Source organism: Papilio polytes, unplaced genomic scaffold (assembly GCF_000836215.1).
Source record: "Papilio polytes unplaced genomic scaffold, Ppol_1.0 DF824191.1, whole genome shotgun sequence".
NCBI classification, from domain to species: Eukaryota; Metazoa; Arthropoda; class Insecta; order Lepidoptera; family Papilionidae; genus Papilio; species Papilio polytes.
This window is the reverse complement of record NW_013525013.1, coordinates 1,333,060-1,352,614: the sequence shown is the minus strand read 5'-3', so window position 1 is coordinate 1,352,614 and position 19,555 is coordinate 1,333,060. Positions and strand designations below refer to the sequence as shown.

General features: G+C 34.5%; 1 protein-coding gene across 2 annotated transcripts in view; it reads left to right on the top strand.

The window, feature by feature from the left end:
* Positions 1-19,555, top strand: part of LOC106110882 (chloride intracellular channel exc-4) — a 32,623-nt gene that overhangs the window by 8,556 nt on the left and 4,512 nt on the right. For both annotated transcript variants that reach the window (XM_013292828.1, XM_013292829.1), the window contains exons 2-5: positions 17,790-17,891; positions 18,265-18,429; positions 18,689-18,828; positions 19,093-19,195. In XM_013292828.1, the coding sequence (XP_013148282.1) occupies positions 17,790-17,891; positions 18,265-18,429; positions 18,689-18,828; positions 19,093-19,195 (510 nt within the window). The remainder of the gene's footprint in view (positions 1-17,789; positions 17,892-18,264; positions 18,430-18,688; positions 18,829-19,092; positions 19,196-19,555) is intronic.

Here is a 19,555-nt window from a genome sequence, read left to right as displayed (position 1 = left end):
GTTGTTTCATCTGGATTTTTTAATGAATTACACCTTTATTTTTTTCTGTTATCTTGTATGCAACACATCAAATACAAATGAGATCTAGGAAATGTATTTCCATGTATTTATGTCGATTTTAATAGTGTTTAGTATCGTAAAGATATTTTAAATTTATTAAACTATCATATTGTTTAGGTTTTTACGTGTCTTTATCTCCCTTTCTTTTATTAAAAAAATACTGTTACATCCGTTTACCGTAACCAATATTGATACCACTCCCATCAGCTTGCTTGTAGTTGTAGCTAGCCTTTCTCTTTCCTTTGATAGAATAAAAACCAACGTATAATTTGATGATAATCGTATATCGTCTTTCCAATTCATCTAGAAACGCCTTTAACTTGTATGCCGGCTACATCGCGTGTCCGAGCGCCCCGCCTCAGTCCACTTTCAGCGCGCATTTGAATTCCATAATAAACAATGATCGTGACAAGCAAACAACTCAATACGTAGCTTTTATTCTATTTTTTAGATTCGTGAGATGAAATATAAGTATGTAATCAGTATTTTTACGAGTATTTAATTTTATTCTGCTTTTATGTTATACATGCGTGTCATTTAGGACTTTATAAGTATTTAAAACCGTGTAGTCGATACTAAACTAGTTCCTGGGTGTTAATTTAGAGTGAGAAATTATAAAGAGACTCCTGATCTTAGGGACTTCTTGACTGTAAGTTAAGATCGTCACATTGCGAGTTATCGCGTTTTTTTTATAAAATAAATATATAACATCCAGTGTAGAATACAAAGGTTCAGTTGTGTGAGGTCTAAAATCAAATTTTTTACTGACGGTTAGCCGCTCCCAACCACCACTTGTACTGGTGCGGACGCGACAGAATCGAGCGAGCAGAATCGCGCGGTTAGTCCCTAAGTGGAAATAGGATGTAAGTCAGGTTCGCTGTGAATCCGGTTTGCGATGACTCAGCCGACCTCGCAGCGACCTCTGCCACGAACGTCCTCCGCCTCTGAGAAACATCTCACATTATCTTATTCTTTGCTTTGTCACGAAAATATTTAAAATAATGTAAACAATGCCGGTATATATTACAATATTTTTATGCATAAGAGTACACTTGATTCTCTTTTTTTGTTTTGAAACCGATATTAGCGCCATCTATTGATTTCATTTATAAATAACCAGCTTGCGTCCACATAAACATATTACAAAGTACATGTGATTACTAGTGCTAATGCTTTGATTTTAAAATAATTTGCGATTGCTAACCAATTAATTATGACATTTTTCTCAATGTGATATTAATATGAATCATTGACTGTTTTCATACGTACAATCCCACGCTTCAACAGATGACGTCACACTGTCTCGTGTTCATTCACATAAAACGTCCAGCAATTATTATTAGACGCCTCTAAGCCCTTTTATATTCTACGTGCATATTGTGTTTTTACAATGTGATGTTTTATTTATATAACATTTAATTGTTGGAATAAATGGCATGCGAGTCAATTAAACACTGAAGTGATTCATAACAATTATCCTTGTTAGAGCAATCGTTACTACGATTAGTGTTAAACGGTGTTACTGTTAAAATTAGCTGAATATCAGCCAGAAAATATATCATTTAATATAGCAACTTAAATCCAAACAGGAAAAGTATATTGGAAATTAGTTTTATAAACATTTAAAATTTTATTTTCGTTATGTTATTAAAAGGAGGAGGGAGAATATAAACCTGCTTCGTTTAGTGGAACCTACAAGCTTTAATTCGTACTCAGAGTTGTCCTAAGTATAGATTTCATTTGCTTTGTATTTCATACAATGACGTCAACGCCATTGCCCATAACTGCGCTCCCTGATAGTGAGATAGGCAGATAAGATAATCGTGTAACAGACTTTACTCAACACAAACAGATATATGCTATTTATTCTGTAATTTCAAACAAGGATACATGTAAAATGTATTGGTGATTTAATAAGAGACTTCCTTAGTAACTATGACTCTGAGTACACATTTATATAATAGTTATTTATTAGAAAATATTGATATCTGCTACAATTTGCATTTATCAAATAGTTTATCTTATCAGCAATCAGTAAAAGTTGTATTTTGTTGTGATAAAACGTTTCGTTGAATATTATTCATTTTGTAAATATTTCCACCTTTTTAATTATCTTTGGTCAACCAACCCGCACTTGTCCAGCGTGGTTGACATAGCCTAGTCACCCTAACTTAGCGTAGGCCCTATTAGAAGACATTATCTAAAATCAAGGAGAGCAGTCCTTTTCCCTTGCCCATGCATAATAGTATCAGAATTTAATTTAAATTTGATATCTCAAATATAACTATAGGTTACGTCTATCTAAATCTTCTCCCTTTTATAGTCTAAATACATAATGAATCGAACCATGTTAAAATCAAAGCCTGTTTTTAACATTTTAAGATTGAAATATTATATATCACCCACGCGACGCCGAAGATTTAGGTTAGCTGTACTCATTAAACAATGATGTCATACGGATTATTTTTATCTCGCCCGCATTCGATCCTTGGAAGCCAACGTATTAAACTTTTATCTTCCTTTATATTAAGTAGATTAAATCACTAGTATTAATTAGTGAATCATGAAACGAAAAAAGAGAGTAAAGTTCGGTCAAATAGTAATAGATAGTGTGGTCACTAGAGAGCGTCCTCGGTACTAGAAATACATAAGACCTAAAATCCAATCTCCATTTTTCATTTTGCCTATCTTCCATTGAATGGAGTTACTCATCTAATCTACACTAGGGTGGCCACAACTAATATAGAAAATGGTATCCTTAGGTATAATTTACAATATTTCATTGCCAACATTGTACACAAACAACGTAATATTAATGATCTCTTTGTTTCATAAAACACTATGCAAGATAGTATAAAATTACATGTAAAATACGAAACAGCAACGCTTCTTACGTTATGAAGGCGGACTACTATTACGTATATCTAAGCTTCAGCAAATCTCGTGTGCAACCAACTAACACTACTTCATATTTCGACGGCATTGTTCTCACGACCAGTAGTACAAAGAATACGTAAGTTTTTGTACTATGTGTATTCACACGAGGACATCAGTGACGCAGAACAATAACGCAGAAAAGTACTGTTTGATCGCACACTTCGAGCAGAACGGCCCTCCTAGACTAACAGCGATATCGGTAATCGAATGTACTTTATCTACAGGTTGCATTTGCAGTAAATGTGATTTCAAATAATACTGCATCGTACTTTGGTGCCTTCGTGTGAAACTAGCATTACAAACATTACGCTCTGCTTGTGTAATGCTGACAATTATCAGTGTAATATTGCAGTACATGCCCATATTTGTACTAATGTGCTGGTTCACGTGGGACAATGTTACAAACGTTTTATTGAAGTATGGGTCATTCAAAATGCAGGCTTATTTTCTACTGCTATAAATGTCAAATTTATAAATTCACAAATCACAGTTGTTAGTAATCAAGAATGTGCATATATTTCTTTTAAATTCAATAAAGGCATATTTTAAACTCTACAAGATAAAATAAACAGATGCTTGAGGTACCTTTCTAAGCGCAAAGCATCTTCGTCTACCCTGTTTGCATAATGAGTCGTGACGGTTTATGAACTACATAATTTATCTTTGGCGTCGTTAGAAACTACGTGCTACAGTTACCAGAACCGCAGACATTTTGCTCCAACATTTGTGGTCGGTCGAATGTTCTCGAAACTATTTCCCTTTTGTTTTATTCTATCGATTATTTGTCCAACGGTACAGCTTTCTTCTGTTCCTCTCAATTACTCTCGGTCGTTGACCCGCTTTAATTGTATCATGGCGACAATACTTTATGTTACCGAGTTATACTCGGTTGTTTAACAGTATAGTTAAATTATTAATACAAGACAGTTAAGTTAATTATGAAGCTGTTAGTTGTGGTAGACAGATACTAATAATTCTTATTATTGTTAGGTAACTTAGTTTCTTGCAGCATTTTCCATCGGGTTCCATAGCAGAAAAATATCTAAAAAACGTAATATCTACAGTAAAAAATTTAAAGGATCTAAAGTAGGCCTAATTAAGTCCCTTTCTCTTCAGACAGTGGAGGAGATGCATAGGAAGGGGAAATATCCTTTCTATTTGCGTCTCCTCCTCCGTCGGATAAGGGTAGGCAACGCATCTGCAATTACGGATGTCTATGGGCAGCGGTCACTTCGCCATTTTGGCTGATTCAGGTGGCCACTTGCTCATTTGCCACCTTACGTTATAAAAAAAAAGTATGCAAATATTTCTCGTCGTCCAATGCTATCAACTTTTTATAACTTCACGTTTTTGTTATCATTAATTGACGCTATTTTTAATCGTATGATTCAGTGTTACGCACGAAATATATTTATTTTATACAAAAAATAAGTACTACCAAACATCAGACGAGTAACGGAACAATTGTGCTAGTTATGTAATGTGAACAAATAGTTCATGTGATATCTGACACAATTCACATGCTGTATGAAACTATACTAGTGTTCAGTGGCATTACGTCCGGCATCCTATCTGACGGTTGTGGGTTAGAATCTCAAACTATGTTCCAATATAAATTATCTTAGTAATGTCATAATGCCAAAGTTTAGATGAATAGATGGCCGGATGAGCGAATGTTTGTAGCAGGCGGAACGGATTTCGATGAAATTTGGGAGTGTTCCCAACCGTCACTCTGCTGTCCCCACGTGGGAACAGATGAGAATAAAAAGTTTCATCCGTCCCACCTTTGGCGACGAGGAGACGATTGGAACTTACTTCATATCATAACGGTTCCATCTGTCGCCTTGTCTGTAATAGTGGTACTAAAAGGTGGGACGGATGAAATTCACGTGGGGACAGAGCGGTGTGACTGTTGGGAATAATCCGAAATTTGGCATAGGTGAAGAGCAGTCTGGAAGAACTCATAGACTTTTGGTTTTTTATTTCCACGAGGGCGGAAACTAGTGTCTTATAAATTTGTCTTTAATTGTGTTATATTCGTAACGTTTAAAGAATGAAGATATATCTACTATCCTCTGATTAAATGAATAGTTTATGTAGAGTAGTATAGTTATAGAGTATGTATAGTTGATTACGTAATGTCAAAAGTTACATCAAAGACGACGCCGTAGTCGTCAAGGACGTCCCAATTATCAAGTGTACTCCAACAGCTAAGTGCTAATGTGCACCGGTCGTGACTAACGTGTGGCAACGTGACTGCTTACTTCTGTGATATTTAAATACGTATCTATCTATCGTCATATAAATTGAATTTAGACTATGTTGTGTTACCACCACAAGATACACCAAAATCTATCCAGTGGTAGATACTGGATAGATTTTGGTGTATCTTTGGTGTCTCATCATATTCTGATGAATCTAGACAAAGTTTATGTTAAAAATCATTATTTAATGTGTTGAAATTTTTTTTTAACTTTCTTGCCTATCTTATAAACAAGCATTATAAACCGATGCTATCGTTTTAAGGAAACGTCAAAGTAAACGAAGATGCTTTTAACAGTAAATTGTACTATTGAAATGCAATATTGCTGTTTTATTTTGTACAGTCCATGTTATTTGAACTCGATTTCCTTCCTCGAAAATTTCATCATGCATGAAACGAAATGAATATTCTCAACCACTTCTCGTTACCATGATTGCTGCTAATTGATAATTGATAGAAAATTGCTTCCAGAACATTCTCTGGTATTCCATCAGTCGTAACTAAGAATGCTAATCGTCGTAATATAGTAATTATTTTACGATATAAATCATCCATATGTTATTTCTAATATTACTCTACATGATACAAAAACCTTTTATTGATCGAGTTTCAAGTGCAAAGTTATCTATGTCAATGGAATAATATTCTATACAAAACTATCCTTTGTCATTGACCGTAAAATCATAATAACCTCGTATTATTCACAGAATTAAAAAAAAAACACGTCATGAGTTTTTTACTGTTTTTTTATAACTAAAAAATCAACAAGTACAATATTGGTACTTTTAAAAAGAAATACCGGTTTATAGTCTGTGTAGATGACGTCAACGGTTGTGCGGTCGAGGTTGCATACAGATAAGCTATTCCCGCGTAAACCGTTACTATATTACGTTGTTTACGTGTTTTTGTACCTTCCTAAAGCAATTATTGCTGTCCGGCTCGAAGGACTAAGTATATTAATGCATTCTGAAGGCAATTGTATCTTATTAATTTATTTTTTATGACTGAACTGCGTTTCAATTAGTTTGTATTTATTTGAGTACACGTGTTATCTGTTGTGTTGTGAAAATATGTGTAGTAAAAAATAAGTATTTTTATATGCATAAGGAAAATGGGATAATTGAATGGCACTATATTATATAATGAAACCGTATATGTTTCTGAAAAATGTAGACGACGACTGATATCTTAGTTGGCAGCTTGCAGATTTTCTTCTAGTTTAAACAAAAATAAAGTACACTTGGCGAAAGTGTGATAAAATCGACAGATATTAACGCCTTAAAAGGGAAAGTAGAGTATTTCGACACGCTCGTGAAAATATAACTGACTTACAACAATGACTTTTGTTCGACGTTTAAAAAAAGAATAAGTCGAATAAATGTTGCCAACTAGAAAATAATATTTTTATGTGTTCTTACAGGTAAATAAGGACTGGCTGCTAAGAATAATGATAAGTCTGTATGTAAAGAGACAAGTATTTCTGTTTAATTTGCATTATATGGATAAATTTCAGAAGTTTCTTGTACTATCAATGCATTTAAACTTTTGCCTACAAACAAAATGCCAATTTGACTTTAAATTTTAAAAATTTAAAAACTTTAAATTAAAGACTGCAAATACTTCTAACTGATAAGTATTACGGTTCATAGTACAATTGTAGTTTTTTTACTACATTTTTATCTGCAACGTTTAACCGGAACGTCTGATTACGTTACATTTTAGTTCAAACGCTACTTGCATACAACAATGTATTCATGAGTGTTAAATATGTCCTTTTATAGAAACATTTTATCTTAGTGTTGGTAAAACATCATCATATCGAACTTCTAATCACTCTATCTAGGGTCGGTGGTTTCCGTCCTCATAATTTTTCAACTACTATGTGTTGCTCGCGACTTCGTCCACGTGAAATTAATCGTTAGTAAAAAATATAGCCTATGTTACTCACTGATAATGTAGCTTTTTAATGGTGAAAGAATTTTTGAAATCGGCCCAGTAGTTTTTGAATTATTCCAATACATACAAAAATAAAAATCTTTCCCAAACAAGTTAATTGACCTAGACCATTGGTGCAACTTCTTTATAGTGCTAAGATATGTATTCACAAGTTTGTAATATTATTACTGCCAGGAAAATAACTTTTCATTAGACTTCAACCACAATAGCGTGAAGTCATCTTCCGGTAATTACTACTGCACTAACGATACAAATCTGTAGCCCTTTGTTACTCCTTTATATTGCTGATTATATTCTGTACGTAAAACCATGTAGAGTAAATATGTCTCGTAATGCGTTAAATTCCAATCATTCTAATAATCAGTGTATAGCATGATTATTATCTCCGATGTGGCCGTAATTATCGCTAAGTCGACAATATAGATATTTCCGTTGTATTTCTTTGTTCTGAATTCGTAGTTTCTAATCGTAGATCGTAACTAAGACCTCATTAGTGTGTTAAGATTGCTATTGAGCCGTAACTAAAAACGCTTGGTTTATCTTGAAGCTTTTTATGCTGTCAGATGAATCCGGCTTATGTCCAATATGATAAGCAGATGAGGTATGCCAACTAGAAATGTGTTTAAACTCGAACTTACGAAAATTATCTAGTGTTATTTTAACTAAACATTGATTGATCGTTAACTGTGTCCGACTTAATATTGCAATCTTGCAGTTTCTAGAAGCCCAACAAAGGGTAACGGGACTGAATCCTCACTCCATATTCCGTAAAATTATGTTCTTTATCTAACCATAATAGAAGGAATAGTGGCTACAAGCTTGGGGTGTCTTCCATCAACGTTCACGGGGAAGTCTTTTGATGTGGAAGGCTGAAGACCGTATTTTGGGGAAGGTCTATATCCAACAGTGGGCAGACAAAAGCTGTTGATGATGATGATGATGATGATGATGATGATGATGATGATGATGATGATGATGATGATGATGGTGATAGTAGAAAAAAACTATAAAGTTGTGCTAGAACTTAAAACTGGGTCCATAACTATTGCTTACCTCTTAGAATATGGATTTGTCTCTGCTAATGTATCTATACCAAAAGAGTTTAAAGAGAAAAATAAACTATGAAACTGGATTGTATGCAACATTAACAATCGACGCGTCTTTCTTAGAACCGTTAGAAATTTTCACCTGTTCTGTGAGGAATTTTAAGCGACAATGCGTGTGCGATTTTATATTAAAATTTGCAACAAACATCGATCATTTTTACAATTCAGAAATGATGATTTTTATCTGTTTGTCTGTAGTGAGAACTCGCTATCTTCTTGAGGCTCCGACTAGAGAAGGTTGGCGGTCAGTTCTCAAAATTTTACTCTATCTGTTGCGAGGCGAAACACAGTAACCCGCAGTAAGTTGAAATAAATATTAAAGTTATTTTAATTGAATAAGCAATAAGTTAATTAGAGGAAAATCGCCCCAGTCGTTCCTATCTTTATCTTAATGAGATATAGACGACTTTTAATGCGTACAATCTTTTAGGTTAAATTTTTTTAAACTAATTAGTTATATGACTAAGCGGTAACCTTATAAGTAGAAAAGCCTCAGTAAATTAAAATAACTTTATTTCGTAATTTTTCTAAGATTATAAATGGCAAAATGTTGATGGATGTTTGTCACTACATATTTCCAGTACGACTCAACGAATTTCTAATGTAATTTGGCTCAGGTGTAGAACATAATATGGAATAGCTTTTTTTAATGTGTTTTAATAAACAGGCAAATTTAAAATCTAGATTGAATTAATTATTGAAACAAATATAGTACATACAATGTTGCAAGTTTACGCACCTGTCTAGTTGTTTAAGAAATTAAAAAGCGTTTTATTTTTTAAGCGGTATCAGCCGACATGCTTACCCTTGTACGCATGCCACATATAGTATCCTAACATGCACTTTATATAAAGAAAATTACATTAAATTTACCTCGAATTAACTTGTCTTTTACTAAATTATCATGTACTGTCTAGCGAGTTGATTGTGTAACAGAAAAATAACTTGTTTACAATGTCCTTAATAAAGTTTTTTTTATACTAAAAGGACTGCTTTAGTATATTTTTAATAAATAACATTCTTGTTTTTATAGTAAATGCCGTACTTAATTTAAGCGCGGTCTTGTACTATTTTTATGTAATACACGTAAACTGTTTGTGTAATAATTACACAAATAATTTGTATTGTTTCATTTATACTAATATTATAAAGAGGAAAGATTAGTATTTGTTTATGTATTGGAATAACTGAAAAACTACTGGGCCGGTTTAAAAAATTCTTTTACCGTTACAAAAGTAATTTATCATTGAATAACATAGGATATATTGTTTATTATTTTTTTTAATTTCACGGGGACGAAGTCTCGAGCAACAACTAGTCACTAACTTAGAATATTGAGTACTAATTCTCCAGTACTAACCCGACAAAATTTTTCTGTACTATTATGGCCAGGTAAACGGTTAATGGTGGGCCACGTATCAACTCTATTTTTAGTTTGACACTGTCAATGACAACCCGTTAACACCTGTCAGAGGTTTCCTTTATCCGTATTCACATAGAATCGCCAATTGGATAATGGTTAAGCGTATGGACTTCCCTTCAAGTTGGCGTGAGTTCGATCCCCATCTTTGTCGTCTATTCTTACAAAAGCCTGAAGCGAATACGACTACGTTAATGTCAATAACTAGCTTTTACCCGCGACTTCGTCTGCTCGGAATTAAAAAAATAGTTAGTAGCCTATCTGCTCTTCCAGACTGTGATCCATCCATCCAAACTTTCGCATTTATAATCTTAGTAAGATTGGGAAATCTAAACAAGAAAGTAAATGGTCGTCTTTGAGGATTTTATTCTTTTTATACAATTATTTCACTAAAATGTGAATAACTCTCCAAACAAGTACATCGCAGATTGTGTTTGAACATATATGTGTGTTGCACAACCGCACTCGAATCAGCTGGGCTCGGCTCGGTCATGGCCCCGACTATCCATTCCTTTTTCACTGACAGCCGTCGAACAAATGTAACGATGCGTTCACACTGGCGTAACATCTGTTCTCTCTATCATCCTCCCTGAAAAATAGAGATAGCTATATGTCTTTCACCAATATTACTACAAATGAAATTAAGCTGGAATGAGTTTTTCTTACATTTTTGTAAACTAAATTCACTTTTACTGTTGCCTCCCTTCTATAGATTATTTGTGGACTCAAATTGTTGTATAAATTAATGTTGTAATAATTTAACAACAATGTCGGACTTAACATAATTTGGCAACATTACGTGACATTTTTTGTAATATGTTGCATTCACAATGCAACCACAGTTTGCAATACTTGTTGTTTGTTGCGTGTTAAATTTTTACCAAATGTCTTTTTTCGTGTTATTTATCTTCGAAAATAGCTATTGCCCTCTAAAATTCTTCTTTTGACGGTTTATCTAACTTATGCCGGGTTTCTGAAGTTTACACTTATTTTGTCATTACTTAGTGATTCATCAGTGTTATGTAACAACGGAGTAAACTCAAGTTACTATGTTCGGAAACGCATCGATTCAGAAACACTAACGTAGCTGGGAAACCGGTCATTTCAGTGTTAAGTAAATATTGAAATAGATTCTGTAAAACGTATAACAAAATGCAAGGTTACGATAACTACTTGCTTATCGTGTTGTAACGTTAAATGAATAACGGTTTGTGAAGAAACCAGCTATCTTATCAACAGGACGAACAACACGAAACTAGTGATAACTGGGACTATGTCCGATTCAATTACAATTTAAATTTTGATAGATGATTATGCGATTACGTCTGGCATGTGTTGTGTTTCTATGGGTTGACTTTTTAGCGTTGTTATTAGATGTTGTCCTTGTTTGTCGTAATGGAATCTTTGTATCTCTTTATTTAAATAAAGGGATGAAACTGTGTTACAGTTCTGCAGCTGACTGTACAAAAATGTATCATTGAATTAATCTAACAGTTATTTCCTCTATACGGAGTAATAAGGGATATGTTTTAGTATTCGTTAAGGAAAAATTATGATGTCATGAATAGATGACTACTTACTATATGACTGTACTACATGTATAAAGTCTGATGTCATCAAAATATATTATACGCGGACTAACAGGCGTGTAAACAAAGCTTTATAAAGTTGAATTTAAAGAATAACGCGTCATGCGTTTTAATTTCCAAGTTATATGAATTATAAATAAATCTGAATCATTTTAACCTTGGGAATACTGTAACGAGAACTCATGTTAATACTTGAAAGTAAATATTCTAGGATTAAATCCAAACATTGTTACTGTTAATTTTTTTTTTTGAGGAGATGGGAAGATGATCAGCATTTCGTCTAATGCTTGACGTGGCTGTGCGAGGCAAAATGTTACGTGAAAATCTATTCGTTGTAGAATGCAAACGACATGGTAACAATTTTTGGCACTTAAATTTTTATAGAAAGAAGTTAATTTATTCATAAACATACGATCTATTTATGTAATTATGTAATACGTACTTTGGAAACCGGACAGTGTGCCATAAACGGTGTCAATTGTGTCCCATTCAACAAAAACACGGTGTTGCGCGCGCTGTGAATATTAACACGCATGTACTGCAAGTATACTGTATCTTTCAATTTCTGTATAAAATTAAGCAAGCAACAATGTACTACATATACACCGGTAAGCTAACTTTAAGATAGTTTTACTTCTTGTATAGTATTTCTATAAAAATAGTGATGCTATTATATTTCTGTCTTATGCTTAATTCTAACGTCTGTACCGTGGTTTTGTATTGCCAAATATTCCTACAAAAATATATCGCTATTAGCTTCATAACTATTACAGGTGTGTAAGCTTACGGTTATATAGACAAAAGCGTAAGTTCCTTCAAACGCAACATTTGTGTAACACCCATTGTTATACATGACCTACAAAGATAGAGGCGTAGCTTTGGCAACGGCTTAGGTTAATCACGATAGATAGAAGCCGTTGGAAACTATGAATTGTAAAATATTAGAATTTTAACCAATCTGCATTTTGTTTAACAATCTAGTAAATTCGAGATATACAGCGTGTTAAACATTGCAGAATAAGGAAGACAGTCGTAAATTTTCTCTTGAAGTCTGAAGCATGTATCATGCGACTTTTTTTAGAATCATTTGCGAGTTTTAGAGCCATTAATCAAAACTCGTCATTCCGTGCTTTTTGCCACTTTTACTATCTTATAGTTATTATTATTACACTTTATAAGTAAAATGAAAGATTTTGTGATACAATATATAGGTTCGTATGTGTAGTAGAGTATTTACAGATGTCAATATCAGCCCTTAGTTATAGAAAACCAAGGAGTCTTGTATTAGAGAGGTGGTCACTTTCACGGTCGGCGGGCTGGCCGGCCGGTTCGCAATCGAGTGTCGCATTTCACTGTCCCGGGTCACCGCACTCATACTGATACCTGGACAGGTTTAGGGATCAGCGAGCGGCCAAACCTGTCGCGGACAACCAAAGACGTTTTAGCAACTACTCTCCCTACGCGGAGAAATTGATTTTTTAATGTGATTTAATGTCACGGTGTCGTTTAACTCAACGCACAATTCTTTTAGGAATATGTAAAACTGTATAGAGTCACTTTCAATGGAGTTTCCAATTGCACGTCTTAGCGGAACGTTACAGTTTTCAAATAAAGATAAATTGGTGGCTAGTGCTGTGCCTGCGCGGGCGTGACGAATTATCGACTTTTTTCGCCGCCATCTTAGTTAAAAGGCGCGTCTTGCGTTGTACGGGAGATGTATTTGTTGCTTTCGTTTTCACGAAACTGAAAGTGGGTGTATGTTGGGGTGTCATTGACTCTGATGTTTATTTGCCACGGCTGGACGGCCACGTACTCCGCTCTACATCATCATATCGTGCGGATCGCTGATGCTGTAATTTGGCGTTGGACCATTTATTTTGTTTCCAGCGTGCGATGGTGTGAGATATGTTTCGCTTCGACGCCTTAGAGTATTGAAGAATCTTTACGCGTATTGTGCGTGTTTACAATGAAACTACATACATCCAATCCAGTTTTATTGAGTTGCATTTATCCAATTCTGCAACAGATTATTAAAAACTAACTTTCTTAGAATGTAATAAATTGATTGATTGCAAATGGGCGATACTTGCTCATTTTTCATTCAATATTCATCGCGTCATTGTACTTAATGCAATTGCATTGATGTCACTTTTTAAATTGAATTAGCTATTTCAATAGAAATAGAACGAAGGCCGATTGGCATATAATTTGCAGGTCCCAAGCGTATCGGATGTCGCCGGTGTCGCTTTACGGTTTTCTAATTGTGTCCGCTACACACAGCCCGCGCGGCCGGCGAGCATCTGCGCTGTCATGCACCATCGCACACCCGGGTTTCTATTCCGCTCGCTCATTGAACGGTGACAATAGGTTCGGCTCGGATGTACCGCGGAGAATAACAATTTCCTTGATTAAATTAGCACACAATTCGGCAGTTTTTATACAATAGTGAAAAGTTATAAAAAATAAATAATTACCTTAAATTATTAGATTATATAACTAGAAGTCGTGTACTTGACAAAAGCAGGGTTCAAGAAAGGAAAATAAGGCAGGATCTGCTGACATCTCCCTCCATATCCTAAAAGCCCAAGTTAGTCTTGTACAGTTTTAAGTTTTTGAGATAGAACATTGTAATGAAGACAGACAAGGTTTTCCTTCTAGAAAATTGCCGTCACCCAGCCGGTATTTCCCTCAACTAGTATCCGCTTCCTCGTTCTTCTAATTTCATCAATTTAGTTTTCCTCTATTGTGAATTAGACATTTATTATTATACTATGATGAATTATCCTTGTTCTTACAATTGATTTATTCTCCAAAATATCTGTATGTAATATAACGCGTATTAGAACAATACGCATATAGAGATAAAAAAACAACATTGTTTATGTGATTATGCACGAGCCCAGTCGGTTATAACGTGACTACAATAGCGTAGAGAATTGTCTGATTGGAAAATCATCGATAATAAAGTTTATGCCGGAACAACCCTAAACAGTTCCACCTACAAGCATTTTTATCGATAAAATCGGTCAGCCGACCTAACAATGCTTAGATGCTCTATATTATGTAATATTATGTTTGTCGATATCATTTGTTTTGAACACATCCCTTTTTGCCGTACGTGTGCCTAATCAATAGAATGTATTCATGAAGAGAACTTATTCCTAAAATAATTGCAATAACTAGTCAGTCGTGTCCTAACTTTCTCGATAATTACTAAACGATCTATGTTTAAATGCGAATTTAGAAAGTCTCCTTATAGCATGTGGGCCCTTTGACCTCGAACTGTAGATGTGCCGGATGACTCAAGGCTCGCCTAACAAAGAACTTTCATACAGACGTCAAGACACGCTGTACGCATTTAAAGTAATGTCTAGCGTGACTATATGTCACGTACTTTTGTCATGGTATACTAAACTCTGAGTCGGTTTAAGATTATGGATTAGATACCAAAATTAGGCAATTTTGAACTGAATCTAAACTGAAACTTATATGCATTAATTGGCGATTAAGAGAGAACCTTAGTGTCAAATACCGATTTTTAAAACGACAACGAAGATTAGAATATAGTTATTTTGAATTAGTGTAGTTATTGTAGTTAAAACTTGTACTAACTTAAACTAATTGAACAATTTTTTCCTCAATGTTTTACAAGGACAATAAAACTTTTAATTACAATTTTTATCAAAGGGAACACTGACATTATATTCATAGAAGCACTGACTCACGGCATCTTAAGTATTTAGGGTAAAGTATTTGACATTTTCCTTAATTACATACGCCATGGCGGCGGTTAGCGGGTAATTAAGAATGTCAAATATACATCAAAGGATAACATGTAGATCGTACTAAGAATAACAACAGTAGTTTCCACTTTTAAATCTATTCTTCTATACTAATATAATAAAGCGTAAACAAACTGCTTTGTGGCGTAGGATGTCAGCAATCATAGCACATTTTTGAATAATTCTTTTAGTAAGCCCCTACACTTACGACACGCTTTAGGCTATATATTTTCACGCTATAAGTCTAAGGAGGTAAATTATTGGAATAAATCCTTCATGTGGAAAAGGGACCATAAACTACAAGCTGCCAACATTAGGGAAGCAATTTTAACGGTCATTGTGACATTTGCAATTGAGAATTTGACAAATGTAAACAATAAAATAAAGTTTTTATAATTTCATGCGGATGAAGCCGCAAGAGAACAGTTAGTTTATTATAAATCTAACAGTACTAGATATCCAAAGTGGTCAAAACTGACTCACCGGGATCCGCGGAAAATGCGACGGAGGTACGATGGTCGGGTTCACAGGTTAAAGTAATGTAGTTAAGATTCTTCTAACATTTTGCCGTTTCGTTATGGAATTTTGTTTAATTAATATTTATACTAACATACTGTATTTGAATACGTCTATAATCATGTTAAACATACGTAAGACAATTGGTTACGGCTCCTGGTATTGCTAACAATCGTCTAACGTCGCATGAATATTCAGCGAAGGTCATCTTAAGGTGAGTCTCCACTGTCGTAATATGTCACCGTCCTTCTTATTCTTATTTTGAAACGCAGAGATAGCGTTAACATCTTAATTCTTACTGATTTATGAATTTGAATGTATGTTACAATGTAACTACAGAACGATTGAACGGAACTGAATGACATTTGGAACAGAATAGTCTATAATATATCATAGACTGTTTATATTTTTAACTTTACGCGACAAATTGCGTGTGCGACAACTAGTGTGTTATATGTCTTACAATAGTTGAATTTAGATTACATGCATAAGTTATGCCATATTCTTATATAGTACAGAGATAATAATAATATAAAAATATAAATAAATGTAAAGCTGTTAACTGTTTTAATTAAATACGTTCTCAAAATTATATCACTTTCCGCTCTGACGTATACTTCAACATAATACCACAAAGTTGTATAAAATACTAACTTTTTCCTCGACTATATCCGCGCAGAATTATAAAAAAACTTAATTAGTACCATAATGGTATTTCAGATTATGTTCTACATTTGTGACAATCGAAATTTGATTCTTTTTGGAGATATTTAGTAACAACCGAACTATCCATCCAAACTTTTACAATTAGTCAAAATACTTATAAGTGAAATGTCACTTGTTAAAATAATATTTTTACAATAACGTAAATTGCCACAAAAGTCTTAAGTTACCGAGTTTGTTAAAATATTTTTTCCACGATTATGTAATTGTTAATTGTATGTAAATATACACACAACTTAAAGTAAGGCTAAGAATACACACTTGCACTTTGTTCTGTTTTCACATTATTACACATCCGGAAACATGTTATACTAGCTGTTCCTGAGCGGCTTCATCCGCATGAAATTATGAAAATTCTATTTTATTGTTTACATTTGTCAAATTCTCAATTACAAATATCAAAATGATATGACATGATGAAACCTTGCTACCTTGATGTTGGCAGCAACTTATGGTCTCTTTCCCACATTAGAGTTTTTATCAAAAATATTTACCCCCTAAGTTTAAAGCGTTAAAATATATAGCCTAAAGCGTGACGCAAGTGTAGGGCTTTTTATTATAAAATGAATTATTCAAAAATATGCTGTAATTGCTGACATCTTAGGCAACAAAGAAATGTGTGATTACGCTTTATTATAATAGTATAGATACGTAACTATGTATTAAATAACCATAATTATGTATGGTTTTTAATTAACATTACATGGTTGTGTAATGCCTTTTTTAATAAGCGATGACACAAATAAGACCTTTAACTTACATATGTTTCTCTCTCTTTCTTCATTGTGCCTCTATCTTCTACGAACTAAGGATTCTTGCTTTCGTTGTGGCGTTTTACTAATAATGCTTTACAGTATAAAAATTTTATAAACGTTCATAATATATGTATCTGCACAAGAAACATCCAATATGGATCCGGTTTATTTGCATTTTCAAATAAAAATTATTAGCGTAATTTCCGACATTTGAAGATCACACCTTATTTCGTACGAATTGAAGATTTTTATTCAAATTTCTAGACTAGTCACACATAGCGTCTAGGCTAGGTCTGAGGCAGATGCCCATGACCATGACACAAGACACAAAAAATAGATATCGGCCTGAATAGTCTCAAGTCACAAATTCCACATCCCTGAGCGACTGATTAAATTTTCCGTTAAATTAAACAAAAATCGAAATAAAAGCTGGAAACCGTTATAAAACGCATTAAGTAGTGTTAAATTAGATTTGGATCAACAGACGTTGTTGGCGACCTTGTTTTTAATTTATAGAACGAATACGTAACGGTTACTGTGAAATATACATCGATAATAGTCTAATAGTTATGGGTACAGACTAGCGATCTAGTGGTCGTGGGTTCGATTCGAATACCGCCATCTTCTAATTTAAGCCCAAGCTTTATTTGGAATGTTTTTAAATATGAAAACATTGTTTCAGGCATCGACAATCGATGGGCGGCGAAAGGGAGCGTGCCTCTTCTGCCAGGAGTACTTTATGGACCTCTACCTACTAGCAGAGCTCAAGACTATCAGTTTAAAAGTAAGTAAACAGCGAAAATGCTAAGTAACGTAGCCTCAATAATAACTAATAATCTTAACTCTCAACGTATCTTTAGTTCCTGTATTGTTTATTTTTACGAGCAAGTAATTATGCTAGTAGTGAAAAAAATAAGAAGCACCATTACGAAGATATACTAGATTTTCAAATTATCTGTAAAATATAGACAGCACGGTTTTGGGGATTAGTGGTCGTATAGTTCATGCAAGGGCTGTACGGTCGCTGTGGTGAAAGTTTGAGAACTTGAACCTACTTATGGCCTCGTCTAGCCTTTCATATAACTTCTGTTAATTTGAAAAAGATTTCCAAACTCGTAAATACCAGGTGTTCATAAATGTATGATGCCATATTGCAGGTGACGACAGTCGACATGCAGAAGCCGCCGCCGGACTTCCGCACCAACTTCGAAGCGACGCATCCGCCCATACTGATTGACAATGGCCTCGCAATCCTTGAGAACGAGAAGATTGAGCGTCATATCATGAAGTCCGTACCCGGTGGTCACAATCTATTCGTACAGGTATAGTTAGACAATTTGCTGCAATATTAGAATAAAACAAATAGTTACTAAGAATCATCATCATCCACAGTCTCTATCAGTAATTCCCACATCCTTAAAAATAAGTATATTAACTTATTATAACTTACGTGATACATTATACTGCAAATTATTTAAAAAACAACTCTTTCTGAAGAAGGGTAATAACTGGTTGGTGCGTACACCGAAGGCTGTTGTGAGTTAATCGGTGTTTTCTAATTAATAAGAATGTCTATTACAGGACAAAGAAGTGGCCTCTCTTATCGAGAACCTGTACTCAAAGCTGAAGCTGGTGCTGGTGCGTAAGGATGAGCAGAAGTCGGCCGCGTTGCGTGCGCATCTCGGCCGCATTGACGCGCTGCTCGAGCGCCGTGCTACCAGGTCAGTGTCCAAACAACTTGAAACTAAACTATCGCACAACTGTTTAGTCTTGCTTTAATTCCTATGAGATTGGAGGTGCGCACACTACTCAATTTTTAGTTATGTTTAGTTGCACAACTAATAGTTGAAAGCTGCGAAACAATCGACAATCGCACAAAAGATTTGTTATAGTTTAGTCAAAAGTGTGCGCCCGCTTCTCTATTATAAAGTTTACAATACTTACAAAACACACAAAAACTATCTCATGGCTCTATGTAATTTCAGATTCCTAACGGGCGACACGATGTGCTGCTTCGACTGCGAGCTGATGCCGCGTTTGCAGCACATTCGCGTCGCAGGCAAATACTTCGTCGACTTCGAGATACCGGTACGTACTTATCGCTCATAAAATATTTTCCGACAAATCAATCCTTTACCCATCTTGGCAATGTCAAAAGGTTATTTTCATAGAGTAGCTAAGTACTTTAGCCTTTCTTGTTTGGTTTCATATTCTGTGTCCAAAGGTTTTTTCTGATATGATCTTCCGCGACAACTGCATTCCTCTAATCGAGCTAGATGTTACCAATATACTAGCTTATGCCCGCAACTCCGTCCGCGCTGAATTACAAAAGCGAGTAGCCCTCGTTTTCTTACAGACTATCCTCTACATCTATGCCAAAACTCATCGAGATCCGTTCAGCAATTTAGGCTACATACTTTAATAAACATCCATCCATGCATCTATCCA